The 18349-nt window shown below is 34.3% G+C and overlaps 2 protein-coding genes across 2 annotated transcripts; one reads left to right on the forward strand and one right to left on the reverse strand.

Moving 5' to 3' along the window:
* Positions 1 to 860: 860 nt before the first annotated feature.
* LOC125058550 (gastrula zinc finger protein XlCGF49.1-like) lies at positions 861 to 3418 on the reverse strand. Its single transcript, XM_047662641.1, has 3 exons — positions 3208 to 3418; positions 2747 to 2829; positions 861 to 1357 (listed from the first exon to the last, which is right to left on the reverse strand). Exons 2-3 carry the CDS (start codon positions 2827 to 2829, stop codon positions 883 to 885), a joined length of 558 nt encoding a protein of 185 aa, XP_047518597.1. The 5' UTR covers positions 3208 to 3418; the 3' UTR covers positions 861 to 882.
* Positions 3419 to 3759: 341 nt separating this feature from the next.
* LOC125058658 (pyrimidodiazepine synthase-like) lies at positions 3760 to 17462 on the forward strand. Its single transcript, XM_047662776.1, has 6 exons — positions 3760 to 3908; positions 8780 to 8953; positions 11533 to 11699; positions 13797 to 13899; positions 15378 to 15511; positions 16169 to 17462. Exons 1-6 carry the CDS (start codon positions 3881 to 3883, stop codon positions 16286 to 16288), a joined length of 726 nt encoding a protein of 241 aa, XP_047518732.1. The 5' UTR covers positions 3760 to 3880; the 3' UTR covers positions 16289 to 17462.
* Positions 17463 to 18349: the final 887 nt, after the last annotated feature.

Below are 18349 nucleotides of genomic sequence, written 5' to 3' on the forward strand. Positions count from 1 at the left end.
AACCGTTTTCCTAAAATTTTTTTTTCAATTAGAAAAAAAATTGCGTGATATTTGCCGAGACCCCCATCCTTTCTCTAACGTAAGATTAAATGAGATTTGACTCGACCCCCTCCCCCCCTAATAATAATAAAATCCTGTTTAATCCAATCCAAAAGTAGAAAATACAGCTTAGATTTGTTACATACATTTTTTGAAGAGAAACCTTTTTTAGGCGCACGAGTGTTAAATTTTTACGGAACGGCAATAATAATATTAGCGTCACGAAGATGTGCAGCGTTTTTTTTTTTTCAAAGCAAAGGGAGAGAGCGCTTGAGACCGATTGAGAGAGAAGGGCGAATTACATTATAGAAATACTATTTCTAAAATTAAAATTTCGTAAAGAGAATTTATTAAACAAAGTATTTTAAATTTTATGCAAAATAATGGATAGAAATCTCAAATGACGAATTGTAAATTAAAATGTCACGTGTTTTTATTATCGAAGAAATAAATTTAAAAAATCAAATTTATTATTTGTATTAATTTTCGACACATTAATGACAATTATTAAATTCCTACCATATCTGCCTTTTTCCCTCCCTAACAACTATTAAGTATTACTAAATTCCTTTTCTTTCTTTTTTTGCGACTGAGGCGCAAACTAGCTGCTGTGGTCTCTGGCAGAAAGACCACCACTGTGGAATATTCTGCTCCTCAGCATAATGCTGAGCCAGGGCCAATTACAACCACAGCACACACGCATTACACACTCTCTTATTATATTTTTTTCTTTGATTATTATTATTTTGTGTGTTTATGTGTGTGTTTTTGTTAGTAATAAATGTTGTCTATTAAAAACATCGCAAAAACCAAACACAACATAAAACCAAAATAATTTATTAACTATAAATAATCGTTTTTTCTCTTTTTATCTTTATCGTGTTTCCTCGAATGCAACGTCAACTTACTCTTAGTTATAAACCGTTTCCCACACACCACACACTCGTGTGGTTTGTCCCCCACATGTGTCTTATAATGCATCAACATATTATTCTTCTGCGTGAAGCTCTTTGCACATATTTCGCATTGGTACGGCTTCACGCCAGTGTGAATTTTCTCATGTCTGTCCAAATCTGCTTTCCTATAAAAAGCCGCTCCACATTCTGTGCAATTGAAGTTCTTAATGCCTGTGTGTGATAGGGCGTGGATACTCAAATGTCCAGGCTGTGTGTATGTCTTTCCACACAGGGAACACATGTATGGGCGTTCTCCTGTGTGTGTTCTATTGTGTTTTCTCAATTCGTAACCTGTGAGGAACACTTTGCCGCATGTCGGACAAGCCTGGGGTTTCTTTTGTACAGTCCGTTTTCGTTTTTTTCTGAAATAGCAATGTTATAATAAAAAACTTTAAAGGTGTTAAGGGACACCCGGATGGAACGAAATTCCTTTCGATTAATTTATATGTTAATTGGTATCATAACAGTATGATAGATTTTCTCGACACCAATCTTACGACGAAAAAAAAAGCCAACATCACGAGGTGTTCCCAGGCGACCATCCAAGTACTGACCTCGCCCGACGTTGCTTAACTTCGGTGATCGGACGAGAACCGGTGTATTACAATAGCAAATAGCAAAAAAGTGTCGTGACAACTTTTCGTAAGAATTTTTTCCGTCTAGCCCTTTCACAACGCGCGATAAGGAACTTCGTTCCAAAAATAATTTATTTATTGCAAGAATATGGTACAATCGTTAGTTCGCATATTCTGCCACACACAATGGCGCGCAAATGGGTCTTTAAAGGAATTTTACATTTTATATTATTAGCCATATGAATTGGTCAATTCTTATATTATTTGTATCGTACATATCATATACGTTATTAAATTTATATCAACTAGTGTCTCACGCAAATAATCATTTATTGAATAATACATTTTTTCCAAAAGTAATACACGAAGTCGATTTTTAAAGACAAGTCGGAAGATCTTTTAATTCTTTTGGTAATTTATTGTAAACCTTAATGGCCATACAAAAGGTGTTTTTCCTATCCAGATTGATCTTTGGCGCAGCCACTTTCTCCCCATGTCTACTTCTTACTTCAACTTATAAATATGTGTGTTTCTGTGCACGAATAAGGACATTTTTAAAATATACATACAGGGAAGAGGTAAAATTGTGAGCCTCTTAAATAAAGGTATGCAACTATCAAGACAGTTTGCTCCACAAATTGCGTTAATACATTTCTTTTAAGCTATTAATACAATTAGGGTAGATAGTACTTGCAACCCCCTGCTAGGGTCTATCAGCACTTATGCCGAGCAAGTACAAGTACACAACAACAAGTACATTTGGGGGGATGCCATCAGGCCTGCTCGATTTATGAATGTCCAAGGAAGATAATGCTTTGCGGACAAAACATTGCCAGATGATTTCCGGCAATGAGGAATCACACAGCAATATGGTCGGTGGTGACCTCCATCGGTCATCCATTAGATTCAAAGACAACAGATAAAAAAACGTCACCTGCTTTACTTCTCTATATATACATGAGATTTCTACTCTGTATGATCCAACTATCTCATTTCAGATGTCAATGACAATTTAGTATATTAATGCATAATCATAGAGATACTGAAAAAGAGGAATGGTGGATAAGCCTTTGCTCCACCTCAGAGCAAACATTAATAGCTAAAACCAGGGGAACAAAAAGCAACTACAGTGTTGCTACCAGTGTTAATATTCAAACATAGCAAAAGGTTGCATACTTTTGTGGAGGATCATCCTCATCCGAGATCTCAATAATTTCACATTTAACTTCTATTGGTTCAGAAACATCAATATCTCCCATCTGAAATGAGAGTAAGAATTATGAAATAAAGTGTGCAATAGACTTGATATAATATGGCAAATATTTTAATTACTAAAATGAAAATTTATGTATCTCGTGGTACAAATCTTGACTTTTCTGTGTACCAAAATATGTACGAGATGTTAAACAACATATTGTGTCCAGTGTTTGAGAATGTACCTGCCTAAAGTTGCCGGTTTTCGTAGAAATTATAAAATTCCTAATATTTTAGATTACTTAGCCAATACAATTCAAGAGTATCTTGATAACTGATAACAGTATGTTTACAAGATTATAAGACTTACAAAAGCTTTAAGATATATATAGTTAATTAAACTGAACACATTTAAAACAGTGAAGGTCTTTGTTTTTGCTTACATTTTATAAGTTTGAACACATATTCCAATAAATCATATCAAACCATCTTATGAAATGTTTTTCTACATGCATTTCTTGATCGCGATCTAAGCGCTTAAAATTTATACTTTAAGGTCTCATTTAAAGTAATTGTAACAATAATAATATAAACTTTAATAAGCGACAACAACACAAGGTACAATGTTGTTTACATGCACAAATAAAAAAGTTCAAAGTAAATGATCACTGTGTCAAAACATAATGTCACAGTGACAGAACTGAATTGAATATAATTTTTTTCAAAAATAAATCACTACGAAAAAATTTATTTTAGTGGTATGTAAATGCAAATCAAATATTTATTTAAAGTATATATTTGATTATAATTAAACTAATATTATACAACATACGTATATTCATGTTTAAATACAAATGGCAATACCGTAGGTAGGTATGTGAAAAGAAGGTCTATAAAATATAACCCGTCTAAATCCAAAAGTTCTCCAGTAACGTAGATATAAATACAATATTTATATCAATTTAAATTGAAAGTATAATTTTATTCAGGTTACCATGATGTCATACTGCCTAATTTAAATGTGACGTACCTATTTCCACATTTATGCCGGTGCGACCGAGTAGTTCGCTATAAAATTGCATTTATTTAAACGTTTCCATTGTGAATAAGTGAAAAATGTCTCATTATCAGTTTAAAACAGCGGGTAAGTACTAAAGGTGATATCAGACGGTTCACTCGAATGATTGTTCACTCGAGTGAATGCTTCATTTTTTTTCATTCTATGTTCACACGGCTTAGACGAAATGATACAGAAATGAACATTCATTGTTCTTTCTTTTAAATATGTCATCGAATGAAGTCGTACGTCTTGGAATTAGTTTAATTTGTAATCATTTAATCAAAGAGTTGACAAAAAAGAAGCAAAGAAAACGTCGACGGTGGTGGGTGCGACCATGGATTGAAAGAAGAAATTTATTAGGAGCTTCCAATACATTGTTGAGAGAACTAGTCGTTGAAGATCCTGATTCATATTGTAATCATCTTTTCAGATTTTATAGAGTTTGCCCGCATTGTTCGGCCTTTGTATTCAACAATTTTGTGGTTCCAAAGGCATTGATAATTTTTAAAGTTCTCCAAAAAAAGTAATGTATTTTGATCGTTCCACTTGAACACCATTTTGCCGCATGAAAACAATATACACACAGAAAAAAAAAGTTATAACTTCGTCGACAACGTGATGTCCGTCGGCTACAGGACTCGAAACAAAATGGCCGAATCCGAATGAACGTTCTCTCAGTGTTCAGACCGTTCATTTCTCGTTCATTCGGAGTGGGAATGAAAGATACCGGATGCCAATATCCAACACTGTTGGATCGGTTCACTAATGATTTCATTCGGCACTCGTGTTTCATTTTTTGTTCAGACATTTCATTTCGAGTGAAATGTACCGAATAAAAGGTGAAAATGAACAAAAAATGAACCGTCTGATATCACCTTAACAATCGAATTGTATACTTATTCAATTGTTTATATTAATTTTAATCTATTAAATTTCTACCATATGATGGTGAATTTTTTTTGTTGCGAAGTGTTTTATTTATATTTCATTAGAATCTTATTTTTATCATTAAAAACAGCTGTTACACGATGATATCATTGTTTGTTATGCAGTCTGTGCAAGTTGACACAATCTTCGATCGATTAATCAACATACTAGGTCATGGTCGAAATATTGTGTAGATACGAATTACGAAAAAGTCAAGTAGACTTTTAGTGGGGTAACGTACAAAGAAGTTACTCATATAAGTGTTATTTTTTTAACTATGTAGGTACCTAAAGAATATATATTGGTAATATTGTGAAGAAAAAAAACTATTTCTATTATTTGGAACTGCAATTTCCAACTGATGTGATCACGTTTTATGATATTCTTTTAAAATTACACACTGCCCAGAAGCAAAATTAAATATCAATCATTAGATTCAACTGTAAGAAGGGGGAATTCGGAAACATAAAAAAAACAATTCTAGAGAAATACATTGTTAATGGGTTCTTTAAATTGATAACTATTAAGGAACTGAGTACTAAAGAGTTCGTCAGTATCTCAATCGATTTATAGTCAAAACTTTAGACTTGGATTTCGACTTGGCAGCTGTGTCTTCCGTCTTATAAAAAAGAAATGCGTGCGTACAAAGTACACATGTCAGAAGTGAAACTTCTTTATAAATTAATTATTACTAAGGTAAAAGCCCCAATAGATGATCATGTACCAGTATATGATCACTCCATGTATTTGTCTATATTCACACTGTTTACACATTGTATACGTCTTAATGATAATACATATAAATAAATAAAAATCTGCGTTTGTTGCACAAGACGTTATGCGACAGAATTGCCATCTAAAGTTCTAATATGTAACTACTAAACGAATAAGTACATGTATTTTTTCTCGATCTCCGTTACTCTCTCTAAATCTTTCTCACTATAGCTCTCTCCCACTTTTCGCTCTATGGCACTGTGCGTGATGCGACGTTCGCTCTATCTCACTATCTCTCAATCGCTCTCTACCTTTTCTTTGACAAAAACGCTGCACATCTTCGTGCCGCTGATATTATTATTACTGCGTTCGTTTCATGCGTAAAAAATTTACCCTCATGCGTCTAAAGAAGTTTCAGTTCAAAATACTGAAAATGTTATTTCCAAGTTAAAAGTAACAAGTTTCTTTATGTATAGGGCTTTTAATCGGTTATGCCTTGGTGATAAGAATAAAATAAAAAGTCCGTTGGGGAAGTTTTTTATATTGATAAAGCGGAACTAGTGTTATCTTTCTATGTTACCGTAACACGTTATCATTTGAATGCATTATCTTGTAGGTTTAGTCATTTGAATTCATGGTTTTAACTTCTGATTCGCTTGGCACTCATCCGTGATAGCAATTACTCAAAGAAAATACTAATTCTCCACAGGCAATTAAATGAAAATGTAATAATTAAGTGTAGAGGAAAATAGCCACATAATATCTCTATATATATAAAATTCTCGTGTCACAATGTTCGTTCCCATACTCCTCGATGGCTCGACCGATTCTTATGAATTCTTGTATGCATATTCAGTAAGTCTGACAATCGGCTACTATCTATACTTCAACCAACTAAGTTTTTTTTTCGATGTTTTTTGTTGTTTTTTTTATGATACAGCATACAAAAATACATACAACCCCGTTCTACGATCAACCACTATTTTATATTATTGTAGATACATAGTTATTTTTATTGAAGTAAAAAAATGTTTCCAAGAAATAATATACATGGCAAAACAAACGTTTGCCAAATCAGCTAGTTTCCAAATAAAATTTAAATTCTCGTGAAAAAAGTGGAATGATTCTTCATAATACTAAGTTGTTTGACTAAACTAGATAATTTTGTATTTTTAAATAAACTTAAAATCTAAATAACTTTACTCATATGTAGCCAAGTAAACTTATGAACGTCAACAGAAAATGTTAAATTGATTCTACGTAAATTTACATTTACCAGTTTGCAAGTCAAGGGCGTAAAGCGGGCAAGAAGACCTGGCAAGAAACTCTCCGCCACTCTTTTTAATCGCCAAGTTTTGTATCCGCCAAGTGTCATACAAATTGTTTGAACTGGAGCAAATCAATCATTTAAATAATCGTCAAATTTATAAAAAGCTTTATTGATTGTTGTAAAAACTAACACAACTTCCATATGAGTGGTTTATCTTCTGGAGTCTGGTTGGTCATACGCTTAGATTAGTTCTGTTTCGAGTATTATACTGGTGAAAGTCACCATTTGTTTTAAAATCGTCTATATTTTTTTGTGCATACAACAAGGCTTCAAGAATATATTGACCAGATAGTGTCATAATATTTAATTCCTTAAACTTATTCCGTATCGACTCATTTGTAACACAATAAATACGACGGCTCATTGGTCTAGTGGTTAGTACACCTGACTGCGAATCAATGGGTCCCGGGTTCGATTCCCGGTAGAGATAAACATCGATGTGATGAGCATTTGGTGTTGTGCTTAGCTCTTGGGTATTTTAATATGTATTTATATGTCTATCTATCTATAATATGTATGTATATCCGTTGCCTAGTACCCACAAGCTTCACCAGCTTAGCATGGGACTAGGCTAATTGGTGTGAATTGTCCAATCATAATACCCCGAACAGCCCGCTTCTGCAGCACAAATATGGATTGAACCTCTGCAGCAGCACCCCACAGTAGAATACCGTACGATATAACGCTGTGAAAGTAGCTATGATATGAATCAGCTATTAAATGTTTACAAATCTCACCTAAGATATGTTGCGTAAATTAACCTACTTTTATATAAATACATTGCTCTATTTAAAGATTTACAGCAACATACAATATCACCTTTATTGAGATTCCCTAAGTAAAGAGCAGTGCTCGGTGTGCGACTCTCATCCATGATGTCGTAGATTCCATCCCCAGCTGTGCACCAATGGACTTTCATTCGCTCGAACGGTGAAGGAAAACATCGTGAGGAAAACTTGCCTTAGACCTAAAAAGACTGTGTGTCAGGAGGCTGATCATCTACTTGCCTATTAGATTGACAAATGATCATGAAACAGACACAGAAATTTGAGGCCCAGACCTAAAAAGGTTGTAGCGCCATTGATTTTTTTTATAAGCTCAAGGACCTCATTATATATAGTCGAGGCCGATGGCTGGCCATGTGCCATACTTGTGAACGGGTACAACTTGTGGTGATTGGTTGGACTTGAATTCGTGTATGCGGTGATGTTAGCTTTTTATACAATGTATTTGCGTATTGTTGCCGAGAATGTAAGTGCGTGCTCCTTTTTCACCATGCCTACTGTTGATAGAGGACAAATCTTTGTTTTTAATTTATTTTATTATTATTAATTACTTAAGATGTCATGTGGAACGTGGTGTAATGGTAGCAGATTCATACAAACGTTGTGTAAAACAAAATCTTGGCGATTAAAAAGAGTGGCGGAGAGTTTAATGTCAGTTCTTCTCTTCCGTTCGCCCTTGATTTGAGAACTGGAGAGGCAGTAAATGTAAAATTAGCAGCATTTATCATTTAATATGAGTTTCTTTTTGACGTTCTTAAAAGTGTACATTGTGTTACCTATATGAATAAATGATTTTGAATTGTTGTTTTTTTTTTTAAAGACAATTCACACCAATTGAAGCTTGTGTTATGGGTACTAGGCAACGGATATACATACATATTATATATAGATAGATAGACATATAAATACATATTTAAACACCCAAGACCTAAGCACAACACCAAATGCTCATCACATCGATGTTCGTCTCAGCCGGGGATCGAACCCGGGACCCATGGATTCGCAGGGGTACTAACCACTAGACCAATGGGTCGTCAAATTTTTGTGAATGTTAACCATCATAAGTTTTTACAGTCATAAACGCCCACATAACCACGAGGTCAACAATGCACTGCTGTTCATGACCTTCAAATATCATTTGCATAGCGGGCGTTTAGCTAATCTTTGAATCGCATTTATCGTACTTTCACCACTTCCAGGTCCTCTCCCGCCACCATCACTACCAGCAGACAAGCTCAGACTGTACCATGTTGATATGAACCCATACGGTCACAGAGTCCTTCTAGTATTGGAGGCGAAGAAGGCCAAATATGAAGTGTACAAATTGGATCCGTTGAGGCTACCCGCGTGGTTTAAAGAGAATAACAGGAGATGTGAGTTGGGGTGTTGGTTTTATTAGGATTGTGACAATTTTGGCAATCATCACAGGTCATAGACCCCCATTTCAGTATTTATTGAATACTAGCTGACCTGGCTAACTTCGTTCCGCCCTACAACCTTATGATATCGTTGTTACTTTAATTTAACTTATTTTAGGATTTCTGTTAAGTATTACAGAGGATTAATGTTAAGTATTACATTATTACAACTTTTTTGCAAATACAGAAATGTTTTATTGCTTGCCATTGCGAAAGAAGAAAAAGAAGGCATCTTCTCTCTAGCGTCAATATGGCGATACTGCATGTTAAGCACTTTCTGATATCCAACATCTTTTGATCAAGATCAAAGCATGGTTATGCATCTCCTCATTCACCTCAAGATCGGAATTTCTTGAACTGACACGAATTCGACGTAAAATGATGCGTAGTTTTGTCAACAGATGGCACCATATGGTTTTTGCATTCGTAAAATTAATTAATTAATTTATTGTTATTCGATAACTTATCCGATATTTTATTGCTTATTCTGCTATTCGGGACGGAAACAAATCCAACAAATCAAAAACCATGGCAATCGGTCCAGCCGTTCTCGAGTTATAAGTGTTGTAACAAACACGACTTTCTTTTATATATATAGATTTAAGGGTGCGTACAGACTATGTAGGGTCAGGTGGGGTAAATGCGAGTACCATAACTAGATTGACTTGTTATTTTGTGGTCTTTTACAATTTACAAATAATTTTTACTGTGAATATTAAACATGTTTTAGGCTTTTATTTGATGTAATTACTTATAATTAATGATGGATGATTACAGATTAATTCTCTATTCCATTTTCCCGATGTAAAGGCGTAAATGTAAAAAATATGTTAAAATTCTAATAGTGTAGATAGTTTCTAATCATGGGTAATTGCAATAAAATACGCAAATTGGTTTTTATTGCAACGAGATTGATGAAAATCTGTCAATCCATCAGATTCAATAAGTTGTCAGAGTGTAGTGCAAGAAGTACTTTACGTGTATAAGAGATGCCAGCACTAGTTTATTTTGTGTGTAAACAGTTAAAGTTATGGTATTACATTTGCCCCGTTCATACATTTACCCCACCTGACTATAACATATTATATAACTTGTGTTTTATAACACGTCCACATTATGTTACCTTGTTATTCAACAATATATATTTAATTTGACGGCTCATTGGTCAAGTGGTTAGTACCCCTGACTGCGAATCCATGGGTCCCGGGTTCGATCCCCGGCTGAGACAAACATCGATGTGATGAGCATTAGGTGTTGTGCTTAGGTCTTGGGTGTTTAAATATGTATTTATATGTGTATCTATAATATGTATGTATATTTGTTGCCTAGTACCCATAACACAAGCTTCACCAGCTTACCATGGGACTAGGTCAATTGGTGTGAATTGTCCAATCATATATATAATATAATTATAACATAAAACAATACTGTACACATTAGAATAACAATGCAATATAACAATGTTATATAACCATTTTAAATAACAAAAGAAAAACAAAAAAACGTAAATGCTGGGTTCGTCCTAGCATACATATCAATAACATGTTATTATAACATGTTTTATAACATTCAGTGACCACATTATCTGAAACATGTTGTATAGCAATGTTGTATAACATGTTATGTTATATAGTCTGTACGCACCTTAAGGCAGTTCTACCGCGCGCCACTAATGTGGAACCAGCTGCCCAGTGACGTATTTCCGAAGCGATTCAGCTTAGGGTCCTTCAAAGGCCGTACCAATTCTTATATGGCAATGGCGAGCCCTCTGGCAGTGCCTATAGACGAAGATAGATTCTGGCTAATGAAAGAAGATAACGAAAAAGCGCGGCAAATTCTAAAAAAAATTGTATGGTATCCCTAAAAGTTTGATATATTTTGTGGATTAAACTTACTTGATACTTGATTTTATTTTATTATTTTTTACATTAATAGGACGTGTTTAGTCTTTTACTATTGATACTTAAAATGACTAGCATTGCATGGAAAACTAAAACTATATCTTAATATATATAAATTACGTGTCACGTTGTTTGTCCGTTATGGACTCCTAAACTACCGAACCGATTTCATTCAAATTTGCACACCGTGTGCAGTTTGATCCAACTTAAAAGATAGGATAGCTTACATCTCAATTTATACCCGCAATATTATTTTATTGCAAATATTTGTTTATTATTTGATACAATTCTAACAGATGGCGCTGTGTTGAAAGTACCAACGTTTCAAATAAGCTACAATTTAATGGCATTACCACCAAAAAAGCATGTTGGTCCCCATGACTGGTGTTCTCCTACCGTTTCCCTTGAATAGGGTACTACTATATAATATAACTAAAACCTTAGCCACAGTAACGCTTGGCCGGTCTGCTAGTTTATTATAAACACAACTTTATTCGGAATAATCAAATCCTGTTAGTGTAGTTTTTTCTACAAACGTAGAATAAAAATTTTGAAAAGATTTTTTCTTACGCCAAAGAAGTATAACTTCATAACTTAACATAACTTTTTTTAATCATATTATAAAACTTACAGATAAAATCCCAGTACTGGAAGTACCGACAGACCATGGCGACAAATATCTATTTGAGAGTGTGGTCATCTGTGATTATTTGGACGAGAAATACCCGCGGAATCCATTGCATTCCAGCGATCCCTTCGTGAAAGCACAGGACAGATTGCTTATCGAAAGATTTAATGAGGTAATATAATTATTTTTTTTTTTGTTAAGAATCGTGAATTAGGAGGGTAGTAATTGTAATCTGGAGGAGGCCTTCATTCCATCGGAGGTCGAGTACAAGTGTAAAACTTAAAAGACTTGGACTTACTGTAGTTATAGAGTACTCGAATAAAGGCAATTTTTATTTTTATTTATTAATAATTTATTCATTTGAGACATTTTGTTAGAGCATCTTATCGCTGTGCATCTTCTACCGCATTTACCATGGAGAGTGTTCAGAGGAGTTATTCGGACTAGTCAAGAATCTCCAAAAATTGCGTGACGTAATACTTGAACGCCTAAGCTTAAACAAAATAGGGGTCGATACATTTTTATTCGATAAAAATAGGTTATATATGTAGTATTGTCTTTGATTGACATAACCTTTACACATTTAAAGAAAAAACTTTTTGACCGGATTGAAGTTATGTATTATTATAAATTTACAACTATTTAACATAATTTTAAATTTTTCCGACGTTTCGCGTGCTTTACAGCGTGCGTGGTCACGGTGACTGAAGACAAAAGGTGGACCTCTATATTCGCGGATTGTTTTTCTCAAGAAACACACACTGTTAGCCATTTCTGCCAAAACGCTCCATCTTTTAGTCGATACCAACTCCGGGGAAATAAATACAGATAATGCAACTTTCTCTACAGCTGTGATACTTTTTGACATCCAACACCTTTTGTCTCCACTTTGTTAACTTCAATCCGATCAAAAAGTTTTTTCTTTAAATAGGTTATATATGTCGTCACTCGACATTCTCATCAGCGGGCTTAGTGGGCGTCATGTGGGTAAAGTGCGAGCACAAAGGATGCGAATAAAATTAATGTTGATTAATATTTTAACAATACCAATAACACTTGAGTGGGTTGCACCGATTTCACTATTAATCAAAGTATATTAGACCCAACTCAGTCCAACCTCATCACCATAATGCTCCACTCCATCAGAACTGTCCCCAAAACTCTGCTCTGATTGGTAGTAACAATATTCATTAAGTAATTATCCGAAATTATGTAACAATTAAATAATATTAAATTGTAATTCTTAAAAGTAATAGAAGATGAACCAAAGCAACAATAAAAAACAATCGAGTCATCATCACAACTCGGCCTCGGCCTTTTAAGTAAATAAAGTCCCTTTTCAAAAAAGGGGAGTTTTGACTTCTCCTTTCCACACACATTCCTCTGCTGCCTTCCTCGGCCATAGATCTATCTGATCGCTTGCCTGATAGCCTAATTTAAAAAAAAAAACGTGTGGCACTCGGGTACTGCCGCGGTAAAGCTATTGCATAGTATTTATGCAGTATTTTTTTTCTGTGATACTAATTCAATTTACGAAACTCAAACTAACCCGCCTAAATAGTCTGTCTCACTCTAACGCGTCACCAATCTCGTCAGTGAGATGTGAATACGCAGTATGCGTTCTGTCCCGCTCTAACGTGTATTGGCCGCACCTATATTACGTCATCGTGTTAGGTTTATTTTCGTTACGGTATTTCTTGATTCGGTCGCCGCGCTCAAAGCCCGCGATATCTATGCAATAGCTTAAAAAAATTGTGCGGGACACCTGATAGAAGTGATAACTTAAAGTAATCTATGTTAAACTATTTAATTCTGTAATGTTCCCAAGAAACATGTTCTGCTTCATTCATCATATTTTTAATAATCACTTTTAAAAACGTTGATAGATGTTATATGCTCACTGTAAATATCTAACGCACACTAAACACTGAGTGGAGAGAGGGGAAAGCGTCTGTCCGAAATACGACTAACGCTGCGGGTTAGAGTGAGAGAGGAGGAACCTGCCTACCGCTACCGTATGCGTGAGAAACGAAAGCTAGACAGACTGGCGCCGTAACGCGTTACGTAACGAAGCGATTTACCCTCCCATAAGAAGTTAACACTTCAGAAAAAACAACATTTCCTGACATATATATATGTGTTTTTGCGGTTTAGGCCATTAAATATAACTTCCAATAACTATTTTCACGATTTTTTGGGCCTACCCTCCTATATATACATATTCAATACATCGGCAAAATATATTTATCTATATAATATAATTTTTCAGTTAATCAAAGGTAGCCTGGAGTGCTTCGATACAAACTTCGTATTCGGCAGCGAACAAATTCTGCAGACAATGGATATTTTCGAAAAGGAATTGGCGTTTAGGGGTGAGTTCTTTTTCTCTTTTAGGACGGCAACGCACTCGCGAACCTTCGCTGTAATCACTTAACATCAGATGAGCCTTGCCCGTTTGCCCCATTATATAAATAAAAAAAAACCTCATGGTGACATGACCCTGGACTCCGGTATTGAAGTGTTTTCTGCTATAGTCTCCTTTTGGATAAGAGGAACCTCCCTTCCGTCACAGGCTGATCAGCCTGCGACATCTATTTTTATGTCTCTATCCCAGCACGAATTGCTGTGTCAAGCCGGTTGCAGATCGAAAACTAAGCTATGCCAAGGCTAAACTAAGCTATGCCAAGGCTAAACTAAGCTATGCCAAGCAAGCTAGGCTAAGCTAAGCTAGAAATAAATAGCGTGCAGACCAACAACTAAGCCAAATCTCAGTCAGTACGGCGAAGGATGTGCAAAGGGTGTGCGGGGTAGCGGGAGGGGCTTAGCTTAGCTCGTGTAGCTGCGCATCGGCATACACAACTAACTTAGCTTCGCATATTTTAGTTAGCTCACATAGCTTAGTTCGCATAGTTTGCAGTCTGCACACAAGTATGTAAAACTGCGTCAGCTATGCGAGCTAAGCTAAACTAACTTAGCTTAGCTCTTGGTCTGCAACCCGTATCAGTGTCTCGGAGTGGACTGCGGGTCGCAGTGGAGAGCTGGAGCACTGAGGCGCGCCGGCCCGTAATAACAATTAGTTATGAAAAACATTAAATTAATGTAATTTTTTTTCTGAAATGGATTACTTGGCGTGCGATAAAATGTATCGTGTAAATTTCAAAATCATGTTCTATATACATTTTTGCCATAAAATGAATTCAAGGTGTCAAAAATTGGCTATGTTTGGTTTTTTTCAAGCGAAGTTATTTAAATCGTGTATCGATATTTCAAAATGGTTACATAAAGTACTCAACTCCACCATATATTTTTGAAGTTATACTTCTTTAGGCGCGTTATGAAAAATTGATGAGTGTGAAGTTTTACGATACGCGCGCACCGTGACACAAAATTAACAGAATAAAGTTGCCCACGGAAGATGCTATGGCATTGGACATAATTTAAAAACAACATTAGAATAATAATATAATTTATATTACACTTAATAATAATAAATATTTATTTATTTAAGTTAACTGAACTTTATTGACTATAATGACTCCTTTTCCAGTGTTTGATTATTTAATTGTAATTAATTATTTGCATGCAATCAAAAACTATTTTTAATAATGCCAAAGAAGTATAACTTCTTACGCGCGTACATAAGTACACGCACGCTTTTTTTCCATTCGCCCTACTTCAAGAAATGATGACAAAAAATGGAAAGAAACATTGTACTTTTTTGGAGTTATGTGACCATATAGGTCCTTAAGATTAGGTGTTAATAAGGCTTTGAGAAATCAATTTGCACTACCTCAGGAGGGGCGTCTATATCCAGGGAATACCGATTCGAAATAACAATCATTATTTTTAGGTACAAATTATTTTGGTGGAGACCGTCCCGGAATGTTGGACTACATGATTTGGCCATGGCTGGAACGCCTTTACCTCATGAGGGTAGTCGACCAGCGAAAGTTTGACGATAAACGCCACTATTTTCCTAATTTTGTAAGTACAACTCAATCTTTAACATAATATATATGTCGCAGACAACTAGCTTGATTAGCCGTTCAATTAACAGCATAGACTGGTTTACATCCAGGCGGATGAACACCCCAATACTTACCTTTCCCTCGCAATATATTTATGAAACTATTATATATGTATAGAAAAATAGCGATAGGTTTACATACGCACAATGTTAATACACGGAACAAATGCAGGCTGCAATTTCCCCGTACTAGACTATCTGAAGTTATTAACTCTTTTTTGGGAAAAGGGATAGGTACTCTTCTTTAATAAAATATCTCTGCCTTTTAACAAATTTAAGAAATGTATTAAAGAAAAGCTGTGTAAAAAGGCTTACTATAAAGTTAACGATTATCTAGTTGATAAAAGGGCCTGAGACTAGTGCTAGATAGGCTACTTCTAATTAATTTGCGATGTTTGTTTTATAATAAGTGTTGTTTGATGATTTCTTATTTTAAAAGAGTACCGAGAGTGTTTGACGCCGGCTTTTTCTTTCCTACACCCTCTGTCTTCTTTGACGATGAGTAGGGATGCCTTCAAATTTAATGACGTGGAATAAGTGATACCTGTATCTTATATTCCATAATAAACATATTTTTTTTATTTTTATACAAACAGCAATTTTCATATTCACAGGCGGACTGGGGTGACCTAATGCAGTTGGATGACGTGGTCAAAAAACATTCGCGGTCACCGCAAGAATACTTCGATTACTACAAAAATGTTAAAACGCATTCGATGGGATTCTACCTTTAGAAGTACTTTCGTAGCTTTAATGAAATTCTAAAGAATTTTTTAATAAATCGCCTTATTAAGTTTTGTAATTTTATAAGGGTTACTCCATACAGGACATTCAATCGAAGAAGACATCGTAAGGAAACACGTCAAGTCGAGACTTACATACGAGGGTAGTAGTTCGATTGTGATTTGTCAAATGTCATGTCAATTGTCAACGCGTTTAGGAATAGAGATGTTTTATGAGGAGGCAAATAGGCAGGAACCTAAAGTTTAGTTTTCCCATGGACATCGAACACCAGATGTGCTAGTACGTCGCCGGCCTTTGCGGTACGCAGTAGCCACTAAGTCGTAATGTTTCATCCCCCAAGCGTCATCATTAAAATATATTTTTAATCAATATTATTTGTTGACAATATCTATCTTAAAATGTCAAAATGCTTATTCAATTACTTTTTTATTAATAAATATATAAGGATATATAAGTATATATTTACACTAGTCTTTTTTACAATAAAAGTTGTGATATTGATAAGTGTTAAAAAATACCCTAATCAATAAAGTTATAAAAATGTGTAGTACAGATTAAACTCTCGGAACTATTATATTTATTATTTATTATATTTAACTGTTATCTCTATGAATTTTGTTAATATAAATATACGTCAAATCATATGGCCCATTATGGAGGTATAGGAACTGGAGTTATTTAATATTAAGCTTAGCTAGTTTTGGAACTCGCTTCTTCGCTGTTTACATGTTGTTTTTATCAAAAACAAGAGTAAATTATATTTTCTTAGTATCTATAAAATTTTATTTTAGTTTTTCTATGGGTGCAGCTAAGTTATCATAATATGTACTTAAAATTATATTTAAATTAATTTTTAATTATGAAACTCAACATAATCTAACATTTTCATGTGCGGTTTTGAAAAAACCTATTAAGTTATTTAGTTACCTATTTACTGTTATATTTCCAATTACAATAAGGGAATCAAAATTACAGAGTTGTGAGATATGAATCTTGTAAAATATCTTTTAATATTAGTTTTGTTGTATTTTGCTTTAGTTCTTTTAATATTTTATTATTTCAAAGTCACATAGGTTTAAGTCAACAAATAACGCACAGATTGTCACAATGTTATATTTTCTATATTGGTAAAGTTAAGTATAAAATAAAAGGAGATATGTAAAATGAGTTTTACTTACCTGAACAAATCACTAATTTATTATAGTCTAGATCGAAAATTCTAAATTCAGCTGCTAAGGGTTGTAATTCTGCCTGGCTAACTATTAAAAATTGTATAAAACATTTTGTTTTAGCGGCAATTTTCAATATCTGCGTGAAAAGAGAAATAACGATATCACAGAGCACTTTAAAAGGTTTAGTTTATAAATTAAAATGACAATTGTCATAGTACTTTTTGTGCAAATAAAGTGAATATTATAAAAAGTAAGATTTGCTTGGGCTTGTGTCAAAACCACTTTTCAACAGCGGGCTCCATTACTGTGAAATGTTTTTCTATGGGCCGATATTAGCTCAAGCTTCGTCCGTGACCTTTTAATGTATAGTGCTTTTCATGAAAGAAGTCCCGCGGTGATTTTTGGAACTAAATTTGACAGGTCGGCAATGTTGTCATTCGTCGATGTTATCAAGTTCGTTTGTTGTGGTAGATTTTTGTGAATTTTTAACTAGCTTAGTGCATTTTAAAGATTGATTACAATGCCAAAAGTTGTAAAAAGTTCGGCTTGAGAAATTATATTAAAGGTGAAAGAGTTCTGTGAAGCGGAACATAAGAATCAAGGTGTTTTAATACCACTAAACAATGTTCGGAAGAGAATTGCCGCCATAACAGGTACTTTTTAGAGTTGTCATTTAAAAATTTTTTGCTGTATTGATGGGACTTTTATGATATAAATTCGTTTTTGCGACAAAATTGAATAAATACATAACGTGATGAAACTAGGTAACTGAAATTAAAACATATATTACATATAACATAAGCATTATAAACTTAAAGTTAGTATTATTTTTAATTGTTCATAATTTAATTGCAGGTGTGTCAGAGAAAACTGTATCAA

This window comes from Pieris napi, chromosome 18, assembly GCF_905475465.1.
Source record: "Pieris napi chromosome 18, ilPieNapi1.2, whole genome shotgun sequence".
NCBI lineage: Eukaryota > Metazoa > Arthropoda > Insecta > Lepidoptera > Pieridae > Pieris > Pieris napi.